This window comes from Salvia splendens, chromosome 6 (genome assembly GCF_004379255.2).
Source record: "Salvia splendens isolate huo1 chromosome 6, SspV2, whole genome shotgun sequence".
NCBI classification, from domain to species: domain Eukaryota; kingdom Viridiplantae; phylum Streptophyta; class Magnoliopsida; order Lamiales; family Lamiaceae; genus Salvia; species Salvia splendens.
The window spans coordinates 34,220,484-34,243,996 of record NC_056037.1 but is presented as its reverse complement, the minus strand read 5'-3'; the positions used below and the strand labels follow the sequence as shown (position 1 = coordinate 34,243,996).

At 39.1% G+C, this 23,513-nt stretch overlaps 2 protein-coding genes, 1 long non-coding RNA gene and 1 pseudogene across 3 annotated transcripts; 2 read left to right on the top strand and 2 right to left on the bottom strand.

Moving 5' to 3' along the window:
- The first annotated feature begins 43 nt into the window (after positions 1-43).
- Positions 44-8,632, top strand: LOC121807457 (annotated as a pseudogene).
- Positions 8,633-17,001: 8,369 nt separating this feature from the next.
- LOC121806643 (rosmarinate synthase-like) lies at positions 17,002-18,685 on the top strand. Its single transcript, XM_042206761.1, has 2 exons — positions 17,002-17,622; positions 17,690-18,685. Exons 1-2 carry the CDS (start codon positions 17,206-17,208, stop codon positions 18,590-18,592), a joined length of 1,320 nt encoding a protein of 439 aa, XP_042062695.1. The 5' UTR covers positions 17,002-17,205; the 3' UTR covers positions 18,593-18,685.
- LOC121806644 lies at positions 18,376-20,612 on the bottom strand. The gene is made up of 4 exons (XR_006051691.1): positions 20,450-20,612; positions 19,479-19,572; positions 18,881-19,057; positions 18,376-18,517 (listed from the first exon to the last, which is right to left on the bottom strand). It is a non-coding gene; the product is annotated as an uncharacterized LOC121806644 (long non-coding RNA).
- A 903-nt stretch (positions 20,613-21,515) lies between these two features.
- Positions 21,516-22,859, bottom strand: LOC121807325 (snakin-2-like). Its single transcript, XM_042207546.1, has 4 exons — positions 22,712-22,859; positions 22,573-22,629; positions 22,389-22,425; positions 21,516-21,948 (listed from the first exon to the last, which is right to left on the bottom strand). The coding sequence occupies exons 1-4, from the start codon at positions 22,838-22,840 to the stop codon at positions 21,674-21,676; spliced, it is 498 nt and encodes a 165-aa protein (XP_042063480.1). The 5' UTR covers positions 22,841-22,859; the 3' UTR covers positions 21,516-21,673.
- Positions 22,860-23,513: the final 654 nt, after the last annotated feature.

Sequence of the window (23,513 nt, the reverse complement as noted above, 5' to 3'; positions counted from 1 at the left end):
CGTAAATAATTAGGTACTTATATTGAAGAATCGGAAGTAAAATCGTAGTAGTAATTCATTTGTGGGAAGTGGGAAGCATGAAGATGAGAGTGAAAGAAAGAATAATGGTAAAACCAATGGAGGAAACTCCGAGGGAGAGTGTGTGGCTCTCTAATTCAGACTTAATTTTTCCTGATACCTACCATACGCGGGTGATGTAGTTGTACCGCTGCGATGGTGGCGCCGGCTTCTTTGACACGGCGGCGCTGAAGGCAGCTCTGAGCCGAGCCCTTGTTGAGTAGTATCCGTATGCGGGGAGGCTTAGAAGGGACGACAGCGGGCGCATTGAGATCAACTGCAACGGGGAAGGGGTGCTGTTCGTGGCCCTCGATGAGTTGGGTGCCCTGTCGATTACTCTCAAGGAATTTCCACCTTCCCAGTTTTTCTGATGAAGGTGCGTTATTATCCAGAAATTAATTATAGATGTGTTATGAATGTGTTTTTGTACTACAATGTAGTTAAGTCGTTTCAAATGCGGTGGAGTGAGCTTAGGTTTTGCCAACGAGCATCACACATCAGACGGGATTTCCGTATTCCATTTCGCCAAGGGAATCGCTAGCGGCCTGACCACCATCCCACCTGTTTCCTTGGACCAACCCCCTCCGCGGCTCAAAGCCCCTCTCGATGGTCACACAACATTCTCCACATTCAGGCTAAGCCGCGACTTCATTAACGCCCTCAAGCAAAAATGCAATGATGGTTCGAATTGGCGGGCCACGTGTGGCACTGCGTCAGCATTGCCCGCGGCCTGCCAAGGGATCAGGAGACGAAGCTGCAGTTACCTGTGGACGCGCGGCAGAGGTTACGGCCGGCCCCCTCTCCCAGAGGGTTTTTTCGGCAATGGGATCTTCTACACGGGCGCATTTGCTCTGATTGGGGAGCTGGAATCCGAGCCGTTGAAGTTCGCGGTGGAGAAAGTGCACGAGGCAATCGCTAGAATGGACGACGAATGTAAAAATCATGGATTAAATATGCCCGGTCAATGGACTTTGACCAAATAATAAATGTGACGAGACATTTAATTTTGTGAAATTAAATGACATAGCGTCGATCTACATTTTACGTAGATAAATGTAGTATATTCACTTTCTCAAATCCGATTTCCGGTAGTGGATTAAAGTTGGGCATAATTAGCTTTTAATTAAAGCTTGGAGTTGGAGCTTAGGGAATAATTAACTAGTGTTAATTATCCCACATTGGAGGATTAACACATTTTTTAATGTGTTTAAATTAAGTGACTTTATGTTACTTAATAATTATAGTGGACCAAGATGGATGAAAGAGCCCACACGCGCGCACACGCGCGCGCCGCCGCCGTCCCCCGCCCGAGCCCGTGCCCGTGCCGCGGGCCCGAGCCCGGGCCCGATCTCGATCTCGGGTCTTGGATCTTGGTCTTTGGGTGGTCTTTGGGCTTGGTGCTTGGCCCAAACTATTCTTTTTAGACCACCGCCGAGTCACCAATCCAAGTGGCTTGACACGTCGTCAAGCGAGGCACAGTCACGGCTGCCACGTGAGAAATCCACACGCTCCACACGCGAATGGCACACTCCTGCCACACGCTTGTAACCGCCGTCGGTTACGAATCTGCCATGATGAGCCTTCATGGCTTGGTTGACCCACGAATCTGCCATGATGAGCCTTCATGGCTTGGTTGACCCTGCATGGTGGCTTGGCCTATAAATAGGCTAGCCATACCACTGCATTAGGACACACATACAAGCATTCTCTGCATAAGCTCTCTCCCTCTCTCTGCATTGTCCTTCTGTCGAAGCTCTGCCCTCTCCTCTATCCAGTTCGCCGGAGCTCTGCTGATTGCGATGCTGCATCAAAAGAGACGTAGCCGTTTTACCTTTCGGGACGACACGCCAAACCGAGAGCACTACCGGGGCGTATCTCGTCTTGCGGGAAGAGGCCTCCTCGACTCGGCTATCATACCATACTGGTTTAGTTGCTTCATTTTTTTAAGTTGTAATTTCAGTTCAGTTCTTTCTTCTGTATTCCTTCTTTTGGGTTGTATTACGCCCGGTTTTGCTATCTTGTAATCCAGAAACCAACAATCGTAAGACGAGATAACTTGCCTTTGAAGGAATTTGGACTCTAAACTGAACCTAAAAACTTTCGAAACACTTAATACCTTTGCTGGAGATGTCGACTGATTCCAACACCGCCGCTGCCACCTCCGCCGCTGCCATTCCCTCCACCATGGCGACCACTGGACCTGTCGACACTTCATCGATTCCGTCGATGATGCCAACCCCTGGGTTCTATCCATCTTCATCAACAACCCCTTGGGTTTATGTTAACACTCATGGGCTCACTGGCGGATCCACCTCGAGTGGAACAGTTGGTTCCACTTTTAGTGGTTTCTTCGGATCCTTTAATGGATCGAGTGCTGGGGCTTTCGGGTCTCACACGGGTGGTTGGCTCCTTCTGGACCAACACGGGTATTGGCTCCTCCTGGACCAATATGACCATGACGGGCTCTATGCCCGACATGACCATGGCGGGCTCTATGCCCAACATGAATGGTGGGGGCTCTATGCCCAACCATGTTGTTGGCTCCTTCGGGGGCAACGGAATTGGTTCCTTCCATGGACCAAGTTCGGCACCTTTGGCACCAAGAATGATGCCACCTGCCGAGAAACCACCCAAGTTTGGAGGATCTGACTTCAAGAGGTGGTACCAAAAGATGTTGTTCTACTTGACAACATTGGGCGTCGCCAACTTCCTCACGGAGAACGAGCCGCCCGTGCCAAGTGACCAAGAGACTAGGCTCGAAGTCATGGCGGACTATGAGGCTTGGAGGAAAGGAGATTATCTTTGTAAAAATTTCAGTCTAAGTGCTTTAGATGATAGTTTGTACAATGTATACTCCAATGTAACCACATCTAAACAAATGTGGGAAAGCCTAGAAAAGAAATATAGCATATATAATGCTGCAGAGACTGAACAAGTTGTAGCATCCAAATTTATGGACTACAAGATGGTCGACTCTCGACCCATCATGGAGCAAGTCCAAGAGCTCCAAATGATCATCCACGCATTAGTGGCTGAAGGGATGACCTTGCCCGACAAATTCCTAAGGTGCACGATCATTGACAAACTTCCTCTTAGTTGGAAGGACTTCAAGAGCTATCTTAAGCACAAGCGAAAGCAGATGACCCTTGAAGACTTGATCGTGAAGTTGCGCATTGAGGCTGATGTGCGCAAAAGCGACCAAAAGGCTAAGGGCTTCACCCCAAATGAAGCCAAAGCCAATCTGTTGGAGCGGGGCGGTCCCTCCAACAAACGCCCTCGCCCAAACCGTCCATATGACAAAGGGAAGGGAAAGCAGCCTTCAAATAAGTTTGAAGGCGACTGCTACAAATGTGGCAAATAAGGCCACTTTGTTAAAGACTGCCGCAGTAAGAAGAAGAAGCCGGCTGCCCACGTCGTTGAGAAGGAGTTCAAAGACTGGGATGAAAACGACCTCATTGCTGTGGTCACTGAAGAGGTTAACCTTGTTGATAACAAGGGTGGCTGGTACATCGACACCGGCGCTACTGCTCATGTCTGCTCAGAAAGGAGCAAGTTTGCCTCCTACACTGCTGCTGAAGGGAGGAAGATCAACATGGGGAATCAAGCATCATCCAAAGTCCTCGGCGTTGGTAACATGATTCTCATGATGATGTCTGGCGTCACGATCACTTTGAAGGATGTGTTGCATGTCCCGGACATCCGCAAGAACCTAGTGTCAGGATCAATACTAGTTAATAAGGGGTTTAAACTTGTATTTGAGTCTGATAGGTTTACTTTGTATAAGTTTAGAAAATCCATCGAAAAAGGTTATGTAACCGATGGGCTTTTCAAGCTTAGTGTGGCAACTCGCAGTGTTGCAAAGCCTTTGGCTAATAAAAATAAAGCATCTACTTCCTCTTACTTGACTGAGTGCTCAAATTTGTGGCATTGTAGATTGGGACATGTAAATTCAAAAGCCATTAAAAGATTAGTAAATTTAGATTTACTAAAGGCTAATGAATTGGATATCCAAGATAAATGTGAAATTTGTCTTGAAGCAAAAATGACTAAGTTGCCGTTTCACTCGGTTGAACGAAGCACAAAACCCCTTGAATTAATTCACACGGACGTATGTGATTTAAAGATGGTGCAAACTAGAGGTGGTAAAAAGTACTTTATCACTTTCATAGATGATTGCACAAGGTATTGCTACATTTATCTTTTAAGAAGTAAAGATGAAGCAATAGAAGCGTTCAAAAATTATAAGAACGAAGTTGAGAATCAACTTGGTTGTAAAATCAAAACGATTCGAAGCGATAGAGGAGGCGAATATGTAGCCCCGTTTGAGGAATTATGCAACGAAAGTGGTATAATCCATCAAACGACTGCACCATATTCACCACAATCTAATGGTGTTGCAGAACGCAAAAATCGAACTCTAAAAGAGATGATGAATGCACTGCTTCTAACTTCAGGATTACCACATAACATGTGGGGGGAAGCTGTTTTGACAGCCAACTATATCTTGAATAAGATCCCTCTCAAAGGAAAAGATGTCACTCCTTATGAGTTGTGGAAGGGAAGGAAGCCATCCTACAAATACCTCAAAGTGTGGGGGTGTTTGGCAAAGGTGATGGTTCCTCCGCCCAAAGAAGTTACAATCGGACCTAAGACGGTTGATTGCATCTTCATTGGATATGCACTTAACAGTAGTGCATATCGATTTGTTGTTCACAAGTCTGAAATATCGACTATCACAGTAGGAACAACAATTGAGTCGAGGAATGCTGTATTTTTCGAAAATGCATTTCCTTGCAAAGACAAGGAAAAAGTCTCAACCAATTCTGAGACAAGAATTGAAGAAGCCACTAGTTCTAAACCAGTGGAAGAAGAAGCCACTAGTTCTAAATCAGCGGATGAGAAACCTAAATCGCGCAAACGTGCAAGGCCCGATCCAAAAGATACAGTACTAAGACGTGGTAATAGAGTCAGAACACCAAAAACTTTTGGTCCTGACTACATTGCTTTCATGTTGGATGAAGAACTAACATCGATAAAAGTAGCCTTTGCTGGCCCAGATGGGCTGCATTGGAGAGAAGCTGTTCAAAGCGAAATTGATTCAATTTTGCTAAACCACACTTGGGTGTTGGTAGATCTACCTGAAGGTGAGAAACCTCTAGGTTGCAAATGGGTACTTAAAAGAAAATTTAAGGCCGATGGAACAGTGGATAAGTATAAAGCCCGATTAGTAGTAAATGGTTTTAAACAAAAAGAAGGACATGACTTCTTCGATACCTATTCACCTGTAACAAGGATTACATCTATCCGAGTGCTTCTCGCTATTGCTGCATTGCACAATCTTGAGATTCATCAAATGGATGTAAAGACCGCGTTTCTAAATGGTGAACTAGAAGATGAAATCTATATGGAACAACCCGAAGGGTTTGTAGTATCTGGACAAGAGAAAAAGGTATGCAAGCTAGTAAAATCTCTATATGGATTGAAACAAGCGCCATTGCAGTGACACTTGAAGTTTGATAATGTGATGTTATCAAATGGGTTTAAAATCAACGAGTGCGACAAATGTGTCTACATCAAGAGCACTAATAACGGCCATGTTATAGTGTGTCTATACGTTGATGATATGTTAATCTTGGGTATTAACACTCAAGTAATTAACGATACAAAGGCCATGTTAAATAGAAACTTTGACATGAAAGACATGGGTCTAGCCGATGTAATTCTTGGAATGAAGATTCTAAGAACGTCTGATGGAATCATCTTAACACAATCACATTATGTTGAGAAGATATTGAATAAATTCAAAGCCTATGATGGCGCACCGGTTAAGACTCCAATTGAACTCGACGTTCACTTGAGCAAGAACAAAGGCGAGCCCGTTGCTCAAGAAGAGTATGCACGGGTGATCGGATGCATTATGTACTTGACTAATTGCACTCGACCTGACATTGCTTGTGCCGTGAACAAGCTGAGTCGTTACACGAGCAATCCAAGCAAAGAGCATTGGAGAGCTCTTGTGAGGGTTTTGAGATATTTAAAACATACTCAAAATCTTGGGCTACACTTCTCGAGATACCCCCCGGTACTTGAAGGGTACTGTGATGCCAATTGGATATCCGATAATAGAGACTCACTTTCAACAAGTGGATACGTCTTTACTATTGGGGGTGGAGCTGTATCGTGGAAATCCACAAAACAGACATGTATAGCCCGATCAACAATGGAATCAGAGTTCATTGCCTTAGATAAGGCTGGTGAGGAAGCCGAGTGGCTTAAGAACTTCCTTGAAGACATTCCATGTTGGTCTAAGCCAGTGCCACCAGTGCTAATCCACTGCGATAGCCAAGCGGCTATTGGAAGGGCAAACAATGGTTTCTATAATGGTAAGTCTCGACATATACGTCGACGACATAACACCGTGAGACATTTGATCACAACAGGGGTGATTACAATTGACTATGTGAAGTCAATAGATAATCTAGCGGATCCGCTAACCAAAGGGTTAAACCGTGATCAAATGAACAAGTTGCTAGAGGGAATGAGTTTGAAATACACAAACTAAAGAACTATTATAGTGGTAACCCAACCATGATGACTGGAGATCCCAAGAACTTGGTTCAAAGGGACAACTAAGCTATGAGAGTTCATGAGAAACACTTAACTATATCTATTCCCTAGAGAGCAATAGAGTGTTAGAGAACTTGCCTAGTGGTAAAGGCTAAGTCTATGACTTTTAATGGTTCTTAAGGATCTCAAAGAGATGGAGTTCTCAAAGAGACCAAGTATGGCAAGGTACTTGACTAAGAATCACCTATGTAAGTGCGAAGTGTGGTCGCTTCATAAAACACACTTATGAATCCAAAGTGGTGTCCAAGACCGCAATGGACACAAAACGTGAGAATGGATGAGGTTGAGGTGTTTAAGCGTTAACACCATTGTCTCGGTGCACGCCGTGGGGGATTAGTTCAAAGCATCGCGCTACTAAGCCGCCTGTGTATTCGATGGTGTCGACTATGCAAGGTTCAAGGCCAACAACTACCTATCCTTATGCTTATATACCTCTCGAGGGTTGAGCTTGTGTCTGCATGCATATGCATTTGGCTATTTCCACTCATGTGGGGGATTGTAAAAATCATGGATTAAATATGCCCGGTCAATGGACTTTGACCAAATAATAAATGTGACGAGTCATTTCATTTTGTGAAATTAAATGACATAGCGTCGATCTATATTTTACGTAGATAAATGTAGTATATTCACTTTCTCAAATCCGATTTCCGGTGAGTGAGAAATAGTGGATTAAAGTTGGGCATAATTAGCTTTTAATTAAAGCTTGGAGTTGGAGCTTAGGGAATAATTAGCTAGTGTTAATTATCCCACATTGGAGGATTAACACATCATTTAATGTGTTTAAATTAAGTGACTTTATGTTACTTAATAATTATAGTGGACCAAGATGAGTGAAAGAGCCCACACGCGCGCACACGCCCGCCGCCGCCGCCCGCCCGCCCGCCCGAGCCCGAGCCCGAGCCCGTGCACGTGCTTGTGCTCGTGCTCGAGGTCGCGGGCCTCGCGCCCGATCCCGATCCCGATCTCGATCTTGGACTTGGATCTTGGCAATTGGTCTTTGGGTGGTCTTTGGGCTTGGTGCTTGGCCCAAACTATTCTTTTTAGACCACCGCCGAGTCAGCAATCCAAGTGGCTTGACACGTCGTCAAGCGAGGCACAGTCACGGCTGCCACGTGAGAAATCCACACGCTCCACACGCGAATGGCACACTCCTGCCACGCGCTTGTAACCGCCGTCGGTTACGAATCTGCCATGATGAGCCTTCATGGCTTGGTTGACCCTGCATGGTGGCTTGGCCTATAAATAGGCTAGTCATACCACTGCATTAGGACACACATACAAGCATTCTCTGCATAAACTCTCTCTCTCTCTCTGCATTGTTCTTCTGTCGAAGCTCTGTCCTCTCCTCTATCCAGTTTTCCGGAGCTCTGCTGATTGCGGTGCTGCATCAAAAGAGACGTAGCCGTTTTACCTTTGGGGACGACACGCCAAATCGAGAGCACTACCGGGGCGTATCTCGTCTTGCGGGAAGAGGCATACTCGACTCGGCTATCATACCATACTGGTTTAGTTGCTTCATTTTTTTAAGTTGTAATTTCAGTTCAGTTCTTTCTTCTGTATTCCTTCTTTTGGGTTGTATTACGTCCGGTTTTGCTATCTTGTAATCCAGAAACCAACAACGAATACTTAAGGTCTGCCTTGGATTACTTGGAGTTGCATATGCGAAATGTGGAAGGCATTGTTCGCACCCAAAACAATGTGAAATGCCCAAATTTCGGGATAACGAACTGGCTTAGGCTGCCGTTCTATTCTATGAAGTGGATTTCGGATGGGGGAAGCCTGTTTTTGCGGAGCTATCTTTGAAGGGAAGAGTTTTCTGTTTGCTGATCCTCGAAATGAAGGTGGCGCGTTGCTTGCGATCACGCTGCACCAATGCGCCATGAAACCATTTCAAGAGTTGCTATATAACATTGATTCATGCCTCGTCTCTAAATTTTGAGCTTTTTTTTTCAGTCAATCAACACAATAATAGTATTTGGTTAATAATGTGTTCTGTGTTTTTACTTCTCAAAATTGAATTCCATTTACGAATCGTTTTCATTTTAATTCATCTACTTATCACTCTTAAATGTTCAAAATTTTTGTGATGCAAAATGCATTCACCCGATTGTAAGTGAGAGAGGGCCAAAATGCAAATAACAATATTGCAGAGGAGTAAATAGATATGTCCATTTTTAGTAAGTTTGAAGTGAGACAAATTTTCAGGGACGGACCGAAATGGTAACTTGGGACAAATTTTCAGAGACGGAGGGAGTACTACTTGTAATTGTAAGGTTTTAAAAATCAATGCCGATTTTGGGTATTTCATTTTAAATAGAGTGGATTATTATAAAAAGTCTGTAGATAATAGAGGTTGGTATTTATGTAGATTTGATATGCTGAGTGCGAGTGACAACGTGAGCGCCTACTCTTCCAACTAATGTACTTGTTTCTCTTTCTTCCTATCTGAAATTTTTTTCTTTTCCATCAACACGGATTTTCTTATTTCTTCCATTGTTCTAATTTTTCATAAAGATTGTGTCTATTCCTTCTGACCAATTCTTATTCTTCTCTGATAATCAAAACTCATCTACACAATTGTTATCACATACAAACTCATTTAGTAAATTCACTCCTTGTCAATTATTCTCCTAGTTGCAATTCCACAACATATGTTCATAGATTCTCTATCTGTATAAATTCCCATATTGTATTCAATCCCTGCAACAAATTAATCCTTTGCCATTTTTTAACTTCTCAATTTGGCAAGCCCCAATTTAATTAATTTAACCGTTCCAGTGTTGAAATTGGGAGAAATATAGAACAAAGATATTAGTAGGAAGTAAGAATACGGTGGTGACTATGGGTGCAATAATAGAGAGAGAGAGATAAGGGGCCCTGCTCCATTTCTCGATAATGGGTAATCACATCCAATGGATGGTCCAATCGAGCTACCTTATCATGTGACTATAAAAGCGTCCACAATAATGCGGACCAGTCACGCCATAGTCATACCATAGCTACAAAACTTGCCGAGACCCAATACCAGCTACACCACAATCACAAATCATATTATTTTATCAAGTATTGATGTATTTTAATTATATTAGAACAAAATTAATTGGATAAACATAAATTGAATGGAATGGAATGAAAAAATGAATTGGGAATAGATATTATATAGATAAAATTTTAAATTTTTTGAAAAAAATGAAAAACACCGTCGTGGCTCCTTCCAGCTTGCAATAGACAGCCGCGGCGGTCGCCGCGCCCGAGCCCCAACCGCCCCTTCCACGCTGCAAATGCGGCTGCGCCCTCCCCGCCGCGGCGGTCCTATGGTGAACACTCTAAAATTAATTTGAAAAGTGAACTATTTAATGAACTTATGTAACTAAATTAAGACTACTCCCATCATCCCAAGTTACTTGATTCATATTTCATTTTGAGTTCTCCTTAATTATTTGAATCATTTTTTTTCTTTAGTTAATAATAAAACATCTAATCTCATCTACTTTAATTTTTTTTTTACTTTTCTCTCTTTTACATTATTCTTTACTCTATTTTATTTTATATTTATTTAACTTATTAAACACCACTTTTAAATCTCGTGTTAAAAAAAACGCCTTAAATAACAAGAGACGAATGGATATAAAAAACTATAAAGATATCTTTGTGATCGGCGACATACATTAACACAAAATTATCATTAAAACTATAAAATTCAAAATTTGGTGGGCAAGTATTGTTTTATCCTCTATCATTTCCTGATATGTCGATACCGGAAAATAATCTTATAACCCACTCCCATTAGGCCATCCGCAACGCTATCTCTTATCCGTCTCTTAACCGTCTCATCCCATAACTATTCATAGGCCCCACTGTTCTTTTCACTCCATCTCTTAACTAAGAGACAAAACCTGCAACCCTCCATCTCTTATCCGTCTCTTAACCATTTCATCCATTAACTATTCATTCAATTTCATTTTTTATTTTTTTCCAACAAATTCAATTAGTAAAAAACACACTTCATTAAATAAAATAAAAATAAAACTTAAAATCCTAAAAAATACTTAATTAAATTCATGGAAAAATAAATAAAAAGACATAATTTAAAATACAATTATATAGAAATTATAAAAACTACTCCGCTGGCGAATCATTTCCCGAGGGAGGCGGAATACAAAGTTGTCCCGCCAGATACACAATGCCGGCATGATGGGCTTGATATTGGGCGGGCGTCATCAGGGAAGTGTCCGCCATCGTGGCGGTGAAGTATATGGACATTAAGGAGGAGGGCGGCCCTTGGGAGTCTGCCTGGCTTGATTCGCCTCGACCTCTCCTCCCTCTCGCCGCTTTCGCCGCCTTGGTCCCTTGCGGCCGACGGCGCCCACGGGAGGACCCCCCTGCATCGTCTGCCTCCACCTCAACCTCCTGCGAGACAACCTCTTGTGCGGCGCTGCCCGAACCGCCCCCACTAGACGAGTATTGGCCACCCGCCGTGTGCTTCATGCATTTCAAGGTCGAGCTCGTGCTGGACCGGACACCGCTGGCCCACCTTTCCTCGTCTTTGACGGCCTCCCAAACATCGACATGTTTGAATTCTTTGCTGGTGTCGTCGAAATAGACTCGCAAAGCCGATCTCATAATGTCGGCTCCCGTGGCTCCGCTTTGGTAATGAGCCGCTTCGTTCTTGTAGATGTCGCAGAATTTTTTGACCTCTCTGTCGACTCAGTCAAAGTGAGCGCGGAGCATCTTCAATGTGCGGCGGCGGGACCCCCTTGGCTTAATCTCATGCATCGGTGACCTTTTCCCAGAAGCACTTCCGGGTTTGTTGATTCCCGACGATGAGATCGTACGAAACGTTGTTTCAGGCGTTGTACACAGTCATCGTGTCCTTGCGGCTGTACGGGTGTCGGCCTACATCCTCCTCCTCCTCGGCCGCCTCCGCCTCTTCCTCCGCGGTATCGAATGCCCTGGAGCTTCCACTGCCTCGTCCTCCTTCCGGATTGGGTTCATCCGGATAATCCTCCAGAATTTGGGATAATCCCTGCGAATACCTCGGGGCGGAGGGACGAGCGTATGCATCAACATCAAAATGGGGTGGTTGGTACCCCGCTGGCGTCGACGAGCCCTGGGTGCCCGGCGTCGACAAACCGGAACCGGAACCTCCCAAGACATTGTACATGCCCCCAGTCGCCAAACGCGTTGATGTCAAACCCACCGGAGCTGCCACCGCCAGAGTTTCCGTCGCCGGACATTTTGTGATTACAATTGGAGAGGTTAGATGAAAATTGGAGAGGAAATGGATATGATTTAGGAAGAATAGATGTGTTTATGTGTGAAATGAGGATGAAATATGAGTATTTATCGAGTCAAAAAATAAAAAAAGGAAAACAGTCGAAAAAAACGGTAATATTAACATTTTCATTTTTTTAATTTTTTTAAAATTCAAATTTTAAGAAAATGATTTATTGTGTCAGCGTGACGAATCCCACTCGCGGGCCGGCGAGTGGGCGTCACTCGTTGCGCCAGCTCGCGCCACGTCGCGCGGGCGGGTGGCGAGCCAGACCGCGAACCGTCTCTGTGGGACGGGCGTCTCGGCGAGACCGGGACGAGACGGGACGCTGCAACGCGTCTCGCCGCCGTTTCGTCTCAGCGGGACGAGATACGAGCCACCCGCGAGACGCGTTGTGGGTGGCCTTATTTGGTACTAGTATGAAATTAGTTCAAAGTGGCCATGTCCCTTGTCGTCATTTAATTAGAAACTTTCACAGATTTAGCCACGCATACTTAGATACCTTATTCAACTTTGATTCATACTAGTATAAAATAATAGAAATATTTATTAATCCCACCTCAATCACCTTATTCAACTTTGATTCATACTAGTATAAAATAATAGAAATATTTATTAATCCCACCTCAATCATAATTCATATACAAAATAAACTAGATTCAAGATTAGACTATGTACAAGACAGAGAAAAAACAACCACATTAATTATTATTATTATTATTATTATTATTATTATTGAGTGAACTATAAAAATGGTCTATGGACTATGAGTTTATCTCCTTATAGTCTCTGGACTTTAAAAATCCTGGACTAAGAGTTTATCTCAAAACTGGTCCTTTTGGCTTTTTTAAACCGAAAATGCCCTTTTGGGGTGCTGGACAATTTGATCTTTGTACACTTTTAACTTTGGTAAATCTGATATTATTTCAGTGATGTACTAAATCTTAAATTATTTCAAAATTATCATTCTTCTTCCCTTTTGTCATCCTCCACTTTATTTATTTATTTCAATATTATATTTAATTTTATAAATTAAATTTTAGATTTAAATTTTTAAATATCAATAAATTTTATTAAAAATATTAAATAACAAAAACTAATAGTTTTAATCAATATTTGATAGCGTCTAATATTTAATCAATAAGATATGACTACGCCAATTTAGCTTTAATCAATATTTAATAGTTTTAATCATGAATAGATATACATCTAATGTAAGACTATATAATTTTTATTTATTTATTTGAAAACAATCAAAATTAACTAGAAAATTAAAACAAAAATACTCATATATAAAAACTTCAAATGGGCAAGTAGGAGGAAATAATGGATAGCGAGACACAGACTTATTATTGTACGGATTATAATGTTTTGATAAAAAAGGTTTTCAAAAAATAAAAAAAAATGAACTAATTTTGTGGGATGGACAAAAATGACAAAAAAAAGATTTTGGAAAGGATGGAGTGTTATAGAATAATAGTAGTCTCAAATTTTTAGTAGTATCAAATTTTTAGTAGTATCAAATTTTTAGTCAACTTTATAATATTTAATCACAAGCAATATGACAACCGAACAAAGCCTAAGTAGAATAACTCTTATTTTTCCATCACGATTCGTATTATTTTTTTGTACTTTTTCAATTCAGCTGAATATTATATTAAATAACAAAAAGTAATTGTGTTAATCAATATTTATAGTGTCCATGGTTTTAATTAAAAACATTTATTGATATTTAAAAATCTAAATTTAAAATTTAATTTTATAAAATTAAATCTAATATTGAAATAAAGAAATAAAGTGAAGGATGACAAAAGGGAAGAAGAATGATAATTTTGAAATAATATCAGATTTAGTACATCACTAAAATAATATTAGATTTAGTACATCAGTGAAATAATGCTAGATTTAAAAAATTAAAAGTGTAAAAAGACCAAATTGTCCAGCACTCCAAAAGGTCAGTTTCGGTTCAAAAAAAGCCAAAATGACCATTTTTGAGATAAACTCTTCGTCCAATGATTTCTAATGATATTTTTAAAGTCCAGGGAACTATGGGCAAGATAAACCCCATAGTCCAAGGACCATTATTGTAGTTCGCTCATAATTATAATTATAATTAAATTATAATTATTATTAGAACTATAATAATAATTTAAATCCAAATAAAATAGTCCCACAAAACATAACCTAATATTTCCCTCGTTTCATAGTAGTAGAGTCATTTTGACAATATGGTACGTTCCATAGTAGTGGAATCATTTCTCTTTTTAGTAAAAGTCAATACATTTCTTCTTACTTAATTTATTCTTTCATCATCTCTACCTTTTTCATTTTCCAATACTTTACTATAATATTAATGCATATATTAATGTATAAAAGCGTGACCGACATTCCACTAACTTTTTAATTTCTTTTTTTTATATTTCTTAAAATTCATACTAGATCAAAATAGAGCACATATTAGATAATAATAAATTGGTAGTACAAGTTAACAACGCACTGAGTTTTGAGATTGTGTTATAACGTCTGAAACTAGTAGTGCGCTTGTAAAGCTCACCACCCCCTGTAATTTTTCTCCCTCGTTTAGAATAGACTTTTGAGCAGCTATTTTGGTTAGTAGAATAGTATTACTTCCACCATTCCATATAAATATTCCCTCTATCTTATAAAAATATGTTCTATTTTTTTTCTCGTCCATCCCATAAAAATAGTTCATATCAATTTATGATAATCTTTTTTCTTCTTCTCTTTTACTTTATCATTTATGGTCATACCACCCGCTACACAATTCTAACTATTTTTTCTCTTTCTCTCTTACTTTACCAATTATACATTAAACCGTGCCAACTCTAAAGGGCATATTTCTATGGGACGGAAGGAGTAGTTTTCTTTTTCCGCATACAAAATAACTATTTTCGAATTTTGACAAATCTTATCTCTGATAAGGTGAGCTTCATTTTCTACTAACAATATTTCAACCACTTTTTCTTTCTATATTTTTACAACTTTACCACTTCCACATTAAAATTTATATCGTCCCTAAAGTCCTTATTGTCACGGGATGGAGAAAGTAGTATGACATGTATGTTATTGTACTTTCTCTATCCCATTCTAAGTAACATATTTTCATTTTTTGGGATGTCCTTCGTTCCTAGTTAATTGAGGCATTTCTTTCGGCATAGGATGATGAATAAAATAGGAGAGAACAAAGTAAGAGAAAAAATAAATAAAGTAAAAGTGAAAATTACTTTTTACCAAAAATAAAAATAACTCAATAATCTTAAAATTTCTCAAAATAAAAAATAGCTCATTTAGCATGAAACAAATTAACATAAAAAGAAGAAAGCACTTTTTATCAAAAAGAGGGAACATCTTTACTATCCCAAATGAGCAAATTTGGTCCGTAACATTTTATAATATCTTTTAAGGTCCATCAACTATAAGTTAATATCAATTCAACTACTTTTTGGCTATTTCCAATATTTTCATGACCAAAGTACCATTAAAGCAATTAAGGGCAATTCAATCTATTTATTCATCCACTTTTTTATTTCTTCTAATTTATTTGGGATTAAGTTTAATAGATCTTATAGTATTATTACTAATATATACCATACCTTATTTGAATACTATGATATTACTTTCTAGTTCTAGTTAATACTTTTATATGGTAACATTCTCAATTATTTAAATAAAACTAAGATAAATATATTATTTTAATGAATCTCGTAATTTTATTAAACTGAAAATTTAAGTTAATAATAATATATAATATATACTACATTGAAATAAAAATTTAATAAAGTAGAAAAAATATGATTCACGAATAGTCAAGGGAATAGATATGAGAATTATGAACAATTTCATGATGTTGTAAATGACCTAATGATAAAATTAAGACGCGACATTGTGATATTAAACAATTGATAGCAACTATTGATTTTTTATTTAATTAAACAATCATAGATTTAAATTAATCATATATTTAACTAAGAATGTCATTGTCTTTTTTATTAAATTGATTATTGATAATTTCAACTATTTTTTAGACTATAATTACTATTTAAGAGTTGATAAAATAAAACTTAGCTCTTTGAATTATTTAAGATTTTATGTATGCTAATAAATTTTATTTTGTTTTTAATTATCAATTTTGTATTGTACTTAAAAATAACATATTCTATGTATAGCTTTAAGATTGAAAAATTAATATTCCACCTAATAAATTGAACTACTTTTATTTACAAATATTGTATAAGTATAATGTTTACATATATTAATATCTAAGTTGTTTCACTATTAATATTAAATATAATACAATGATTTAAAATATTACAAATAAGTAAAACTAAACGTAAATAATTAATAGTAATTGAATATTAATATCATTAAGATATTTTTATACTGAAATTAAAATTAGAGGGAACATCTTTTTTGGTACATTACCTATCTCAAATTACATACTACTACTTTAATGAAAATGAGATGGTAAATAGATTGAATTGCCCTCATTGGCCTTAACGGTACTTTGGTCATGAAAATATTGAAAATAGCAAAAAAATAGTTGAATTGATATTAACTTATAGTTGATGGACCTTAAAAAATATTATGAAATGTTACAGACCAAATTTACTAATTTAGGATAATTGATGTACTAAAAAGACGTTCCTCTTTATCGAAAAATAAAAATATTACTTTTTCATATTTTTATCTTTTTTTTCCTCCCAAGCCATAAGTGGCATTAGCTGATACTATTATCCCACCTAGAAGTTGTCGGCCATTATAACATGGCTTCCTTTTATACCGGCTTTGTCCCACAATTATTATCACTTTTATTGTGAACACGAGTTTTAAAAAATTTAAAAAGAAAATGATTGGAAAAATTACTGGAATATGAGTTTTACTTTTTTATATTAATTTTATAAGAAAATGTGAGTGAAGTGAGTGAAGTGGAATATATTGATTTCACTATAGCACGTAAAATTCAATACTGCCGACAATGGAGAAACCCAATACAATTAAAATATAGTAAGTGGTTCATTATTTAAAAAAGACGAATGTATATACTCCACATAAAATTCAATACCGCCGGCAATTGAGAAACCCAATCAAGACAATTAAAATAGAGTAGGTGGTTGATTATTAAAAAAGACGAATATATATAGTCCACGTAAGTAAGCACGTAGTTATATTGAAGAATCGGAAGAAAAGTCGTAGTAGTAATTCATTTGTGGGAAGTGGGAAGCATGAAGATGAGAGTGAAAGAATCAGTAACAGTAAAACCAATGGAAGAAACTCCGAGGGGGAGTGTGTGGCTCTCCAATTTAGACTTAATGTTTCCTGATACTTACCATACCCGGTGGATGTACTTGTACCGCTGCGATGGCGATGGCGGCGCCGGCTTCTTCGACACGGCGGCACTCAAGGCAGCTCTAAGCCGAGCCCTTGTTGAGTTCTACCCGTATGCGGGCAGGCTGAGAAAGGACGACAGCGGCCGCCTTGAGATCAACTGCAACGGGGAAGGGGTGTTGTTCGTGGAGGCAGAGTGCGACGCTACCCTCGATGAGTTGGGTGATTTCTGCACCCTTAGCCCTGACCTCAGCCTCATCCCCGCTGTCGATTACTCTCAAGGAATTTCCACCTTCCCACTTTTCCTGGTGCAGGTGCGTTACTTATTATCCACAAATTAATTATATACCTATCTTATGAGTTTGATTTTTGTACATGTAGTTAACTCGTTTCGTATGCGGCGGCGTGAGCTTAGGTTTCACCAACGAGCATCACACATCAGACGGGATCTCCGCACTCCATTTCGTCAACACGTGGTCGGAAATCGCTCGCGGCCTGACTACCGTCCCACCTGTTTCCTTGGACCGCCGCATCCTCTCGGCGCGCAACCCCCCGCAGCCCCAGTTCCCCCACATCGAGCACCAACCCCCTCCGCGGCTCAAAACCCCCATCCAGGCTGCCAGCGGAGACGCAACATTCTCCACGTTCAGGCTAAGCCGCCATCACATCAACGCCCTCAAGCAAAAATGCAATGATGGTTTGAATTATACTACGTACCAGGTGGTGGCGGGCCACGTGTGGCGCTGCGTCAGCATTGCCCGCAGCCTGCCACAAGATCAGGAGACGAAGCTGCAGTTCCCTATGAATGCGCGGCAGAAACTACGGCCCCCTCTTCCAGAGGGTTTTTTCGGCAATGGAGTCTTCTACACGGGCGCATTTGCTCTGATTGGGGAGCTGGAATCGAAGCCGTTGAAGTTCGCGGTGGAGAAAGTGCACGAGGCAATCGCTCGAATGGATGACAAATACTTAAGGTCTGCCTTGGATTACTTGGAGTTGCATATGCGGAATGTGGAAGGCATTGTTCGTAGCCAAAACAATGTCAAATGCCCAAATTTCGGGATCACGAACTGGCTTAGGCTGCCGTTCTATGAAGCGGATTTCGGATGGGGGAAGCCTGTTTTTATCGGACCCGGCGGAGCTATCTTCGAAGGGAAGAGTTTTCTGTTTGCTGATCCTCAAAATGAAGGTGGCGCGTTGCTTGCAATCACCCTGCACCAAGGCACCATGAAACGATTTCAAAAGTTGCTATATAACATTGATTCATGCCTCGTGTCTAGAATTTGAGCTTTGTACTCGAATTACTGGTTGTTTTCATTAAATCATCTACTTACAGGAGTATATATTATCACTCTAGATTGGCTGATCTAATATTTTCAACTCGGCTGTCAATATGATATCTACGACCTCAACAACCAACTCTTCCATTCCACATTCACAATCTGAATTGCAGAGAAGCAAGAAGGAATCGATACAAATTGTCTAAGGGAAATCCTCAACAGGTAACTTTGATGTCAAGAATTTCACTCTTTTAACTTTTATATTAGAAATCATGTAACATGTTCATAAGCTCACCAAACGGCACCTAGGCATCATAAGAGCATCCACGATAGGGCGGACATCCCAATAGCCTAGCACTAGGCCATCCCAAAAACACCTCCTGCCACGTTACTAGGACATCCCACTGCACTGCCACATCACTAGAACATCCCAAGGCACAATAATAGCTTCGCACTGGGACTAGCCGACGCCCTAGCCAATAAAACAAATTGAAAAATACGATCAATTCATTTTAATTGTTGGTGTTTATCAAATATACAAAAAATGAAGTGCAATGCGTTGTAAATATTGAGTATAAATAAAAAAATAAAAAACCGGACGACTGTGCTCTTGTCCGCGCAATAGCAGACAAGAGCACGGACGTCAGGTAGGACGTCCGGTTTAGGCGCGGACAAACGCTCATTCGTCTTCGGGACGTCCTACCCACCACTCATCCGCTATTGCGCTTCACGGACATCCCGCTAGTCCTACCTGATGTCCTACTCCTACCTAGCATCCGCTATTGTGGATGCACTTAATGAACCTTAGCTGCCTTAAAGCTCAACATATAGTATAAAAGCATCTAAAATCCAAGCCTTTCTCACAAAGGAATCAATATTGGAGATTTTCTTACCCAATATATCGGCTGCAAGCCTGCTTCCTTGACAGGCCTCCACCGAGAGAAAGAGAGTAACAGTCGAGAGAGGAGAAGCAAGGCGATTCAGAGGCTGTGGAGAAAATGGAGATTAGAATTAGGGATTTATCGGGAGATGGACGATGTCTATCATCATCATCATCATTTAATCATATGGCTGTTTTATCAAAATTGAAAGGGGAGAGTAAACTGGGATTCATAGGACTCTTTCAGCCCACCTTCATTTCACAGTTAGATTAATTTAGTACTAATAAAAATGAAACATTTCAAAATATAATACTCCCCCCGCCCCTCAATATGTGTCCCACTTTGCCCTGATTCGATTTTAAGAAATGTAAAAGAAAGTGGGCTGAAAAAGTTAGCGTTATGTGAGTGGAATTGAGTTAGTGGAACGTGGAGTTAATAACCAAAAGTACTAAGTGAAGTGTAACGATTAAGGGCTAGACCAAAATGTAAAAATGGGACACATAATGGGGGACAAAGGGAGTAGGAGCCTGCCCTATAAAATCCTACTTCCCTTAACCACGAAAAGCTACCTATCTCGCGAACAATATAGCTAAACAATCGTAGTTCCAAAGCTGGCCAAACAAAGAACAATAAAAGCATGAAAGCAATCAAAATAATCACAAAAGCTTGGAAAAAGGTTCAAATTCAATAAATTAAAACATAATCATAGTAGTCTTCACCAAAAATTCAACAAATTTATTTAGCTACTCACCAAAAACTCTTGATCCCTCCCCCACTAAAAAAAAACGTTTTGTAACTCCTCCACCTACAACTCAGTTCGGTAATGATGGCAAATTAATTCCCAACAAAATATAAATGTAAAGCCTATGTGTAAGCCCAACCTCTCACCTCCAACAGGCTCTCATAACTTTTTATGAAACACAAATCAGCAAACAAAAGAAAAGTTAATTGATAAGAGCGAGAAGGTGTAGGTGTCCGCTGACCTGGGGTTCCCCAATTCAGGGAGTGAGATTGAAGGAGGAGAGAGTAGGGATGCGCCGATTAAGAATTTGGGATTTAGTCTCTCAGAAAATGACGAAGAGAGGGAAGCGTGAGTTAGGCTGTTCCATTTGGGATTGGGCTGTTTAAGTATAATTTGAAGTGGGATCTCTCATCTCATGTTTTGGGACTGCACGATGAAGAAAAAGAGTTTGGGCACTGTTGTTTGGGCCAGCATTTTAGTAGAAGATTGGACCAACAATGTGAAAGCGGAAGCCTTTATTTTAATTAATTTAGTTGGGCCAGTAGATGGATGGTTTGGGCTGGCTTAACTAAATATTGGTTGAATTAGATATTAGTTCAAGAATAATTAGTTGGGCTATTTGAAGTATTGAAGTTGTCAAGTGTCGGAGGAAGGGTGCGAATGGCCGGCAGGTATTCACCGCGACGCCTTAGGCGGTCGCAAAATAAAATCAATAGAAGGATGAAGACATCGTTCCAAAGTCACATACAATTTTAGAATTTTCTTAAAAATATGGAAGGGTCAAATGAATATTAGGATGCATGCTTTGTTTTTAAATTAAATAATTTTCCTAAAGTCTGATTTTTGCATGTTATGTTTTTCATTTATATTTTTATGTCATTGGATAATATCGTCTTTTCAAGTGTTGAATTACTGAGATCGCTACTCTGATTTGCTTCACTTAAATTCCGAGTTTTCGAATTATGTTTTGAGTGAAAAATGATTGTTTTCCCTTTTTTCCCCGCTTGCGACAAACAATAACTCAAAATCACCAATAAAACAATAAAATTGAAAATTCCCAAAAGAAAATATTACTACTCCTAGACTACATATTTGAGATGGGCCTAAGTACAGCTCTATCCACTATCATTTCTTGATACGCCGATACCAAAATAATAATCTTGTAGCCCATTAATTGATACTCCACGAAATTAATGCATACTTATTTACCTTATGGCTTATTCAGCTTCAATTCTTCAAAAATAATCGAAGCATTTAATACCCCAAGCTCAATCATACATGTGAGCAATAAATTAAAATCCAAGAAAGATACATACGCACAAATACAATAATAATAATAATAATAATAATAGCAATAAATTATTGAAACCAAACAAATTAGTCCCACATAACATAACTTAATAGTGTAACAGTACAATGAAACACATAAAAGATCCAGCTGCAAAATGGGACCCATATTAATTGATTATGGGCACTTGCTTTGATTTCTATGGGTGGTCATATTAGTGTAACATGTTCCACACATTTCCCTATTGCCAAAAGTCCCTGGGGGCACACATTTGCACCTAGCACAACAAGTTCCACATGCCCTCAAGCATGTATTTTGCCTTGAGTGGAGGCTGCACCGCTTCTTGCACAGCCCGCTGCAGTCGATCCCGTGGCTAGGGTTTGGGGCTGGAGCCGGAGCCGGGCTGAGGGTGAGGCCTTGCCGACCTTTGAAATACTTCGAGATGTCTTGCACTAAAATTAATTAATCATAACAATTCAAAGTCATAATAAGTTGAGTACTTACTATCAAACTATCAACACTAGATTTGAACTTTATTAAAGCAAGGTTATTGATTTTTACTTCTCTTAATTAATAAGAAAATAATTTGAAAGTTAATAATGAGATGGTCTGGACAAACATTTCGAAATAAATATAATTCATTAAAGACTAGCTAAGCTAGATTCATATTGTAAGTTAATGATTTCAGTCAAAATGACACGATAAAGTCCAAAGGGAAAAAAGTAACGATTAAATAGCCTGACTATTGTACTTTTAACTTTTACTGTATTTTCCAGTTTATGTTTCTTCTTATACGCAATATAGTAAATATAACTAATCCAAATTAAGGCACAATTGAAGTATGATAATGTGAAATGAAGTAGTAATCATAATTACTCATAGTATAACTTACCAGCACGCATTAGGTTTCCGTCTCCTCTGCTGAAAACCTAAAGAAAAAAATAAATCAAATTAATAGCAAAACGGATAAACAATTATTCAGATCTATTATCTATGTTCATGCCATATTTAGTTGACCATAGAAAATTAATACATATTTAAAAAAAATGAAAGAAAAATTCAAGTGTTGGAACTACATGTAATGCTTGGCTGATATGGCTGGACTCTTCATCCTTCTTTGAATCAGATGAAACCTGCATGAAAAATGGAAATGTTTTAACTCACAAGCATCTCTTTTGCAATACTCTATTTTTAAAAGGTAGTAAAAATAAAAACCTGAGAAACCAAGAAGAGTGAGAAGATGAGTGCAAACACCAGTTTAGAAGCCACCATTTTTTTTTCTGCAATGAGAGATTTTATCCTTTTTTGTGTATGAAGTCCTGCTAGTTGTGAATTTATAGTCATTTGTTTTATTTTGACACTGATGCCCCTGTGGAAAAATTTAATTCCAACAATTATATGCCTGGAAGATTATTTTTTATGTTGGCATATACATCTGTCATAATATTAATGATTTAATTCAAACTCACATTAAATCTGAAGCTAGGTACAGTATATAATTAATCTAATATCTTACTCCTCTGTAGGGCCGGTGCTATCTATAACCCCCCGTTTAATTTAACCTCTGTCAATTATACTCCCTTCGTCCCATAAAAATTGTCTTACTTTGACTGGGCACGAGTTTTAAGAAATATAATGAAATGTGAATTGAAAAAGTTAATGGAATGTGGGTCATACTTTTATGTATTAGTTTTATAATAAAATGTGAGTAGGAATGAGTTAGTGGAATATGGAGTCCACTACAAAAAATGGTATAAAGTGAAATGAGACAAATTTTGTGGGACAGACGGAAATAGAAAAATGGGACAATCTTTGTGAGAGAGAGGGAGTAATATTTATTCCTCTTTTATTCATGTATTTATTTCTAACTAATATTCTACTTTATCAATGAGAAGTGGCATGAAAAATATACAATTGCAGTCCTCACAAATATTAGATATCATTACATTCTAAAGGTGTGTTCCAATGATCTAGCTGCAGTGCTGCATACTTTGTTTCTAATTTGATGGCTAAGGAT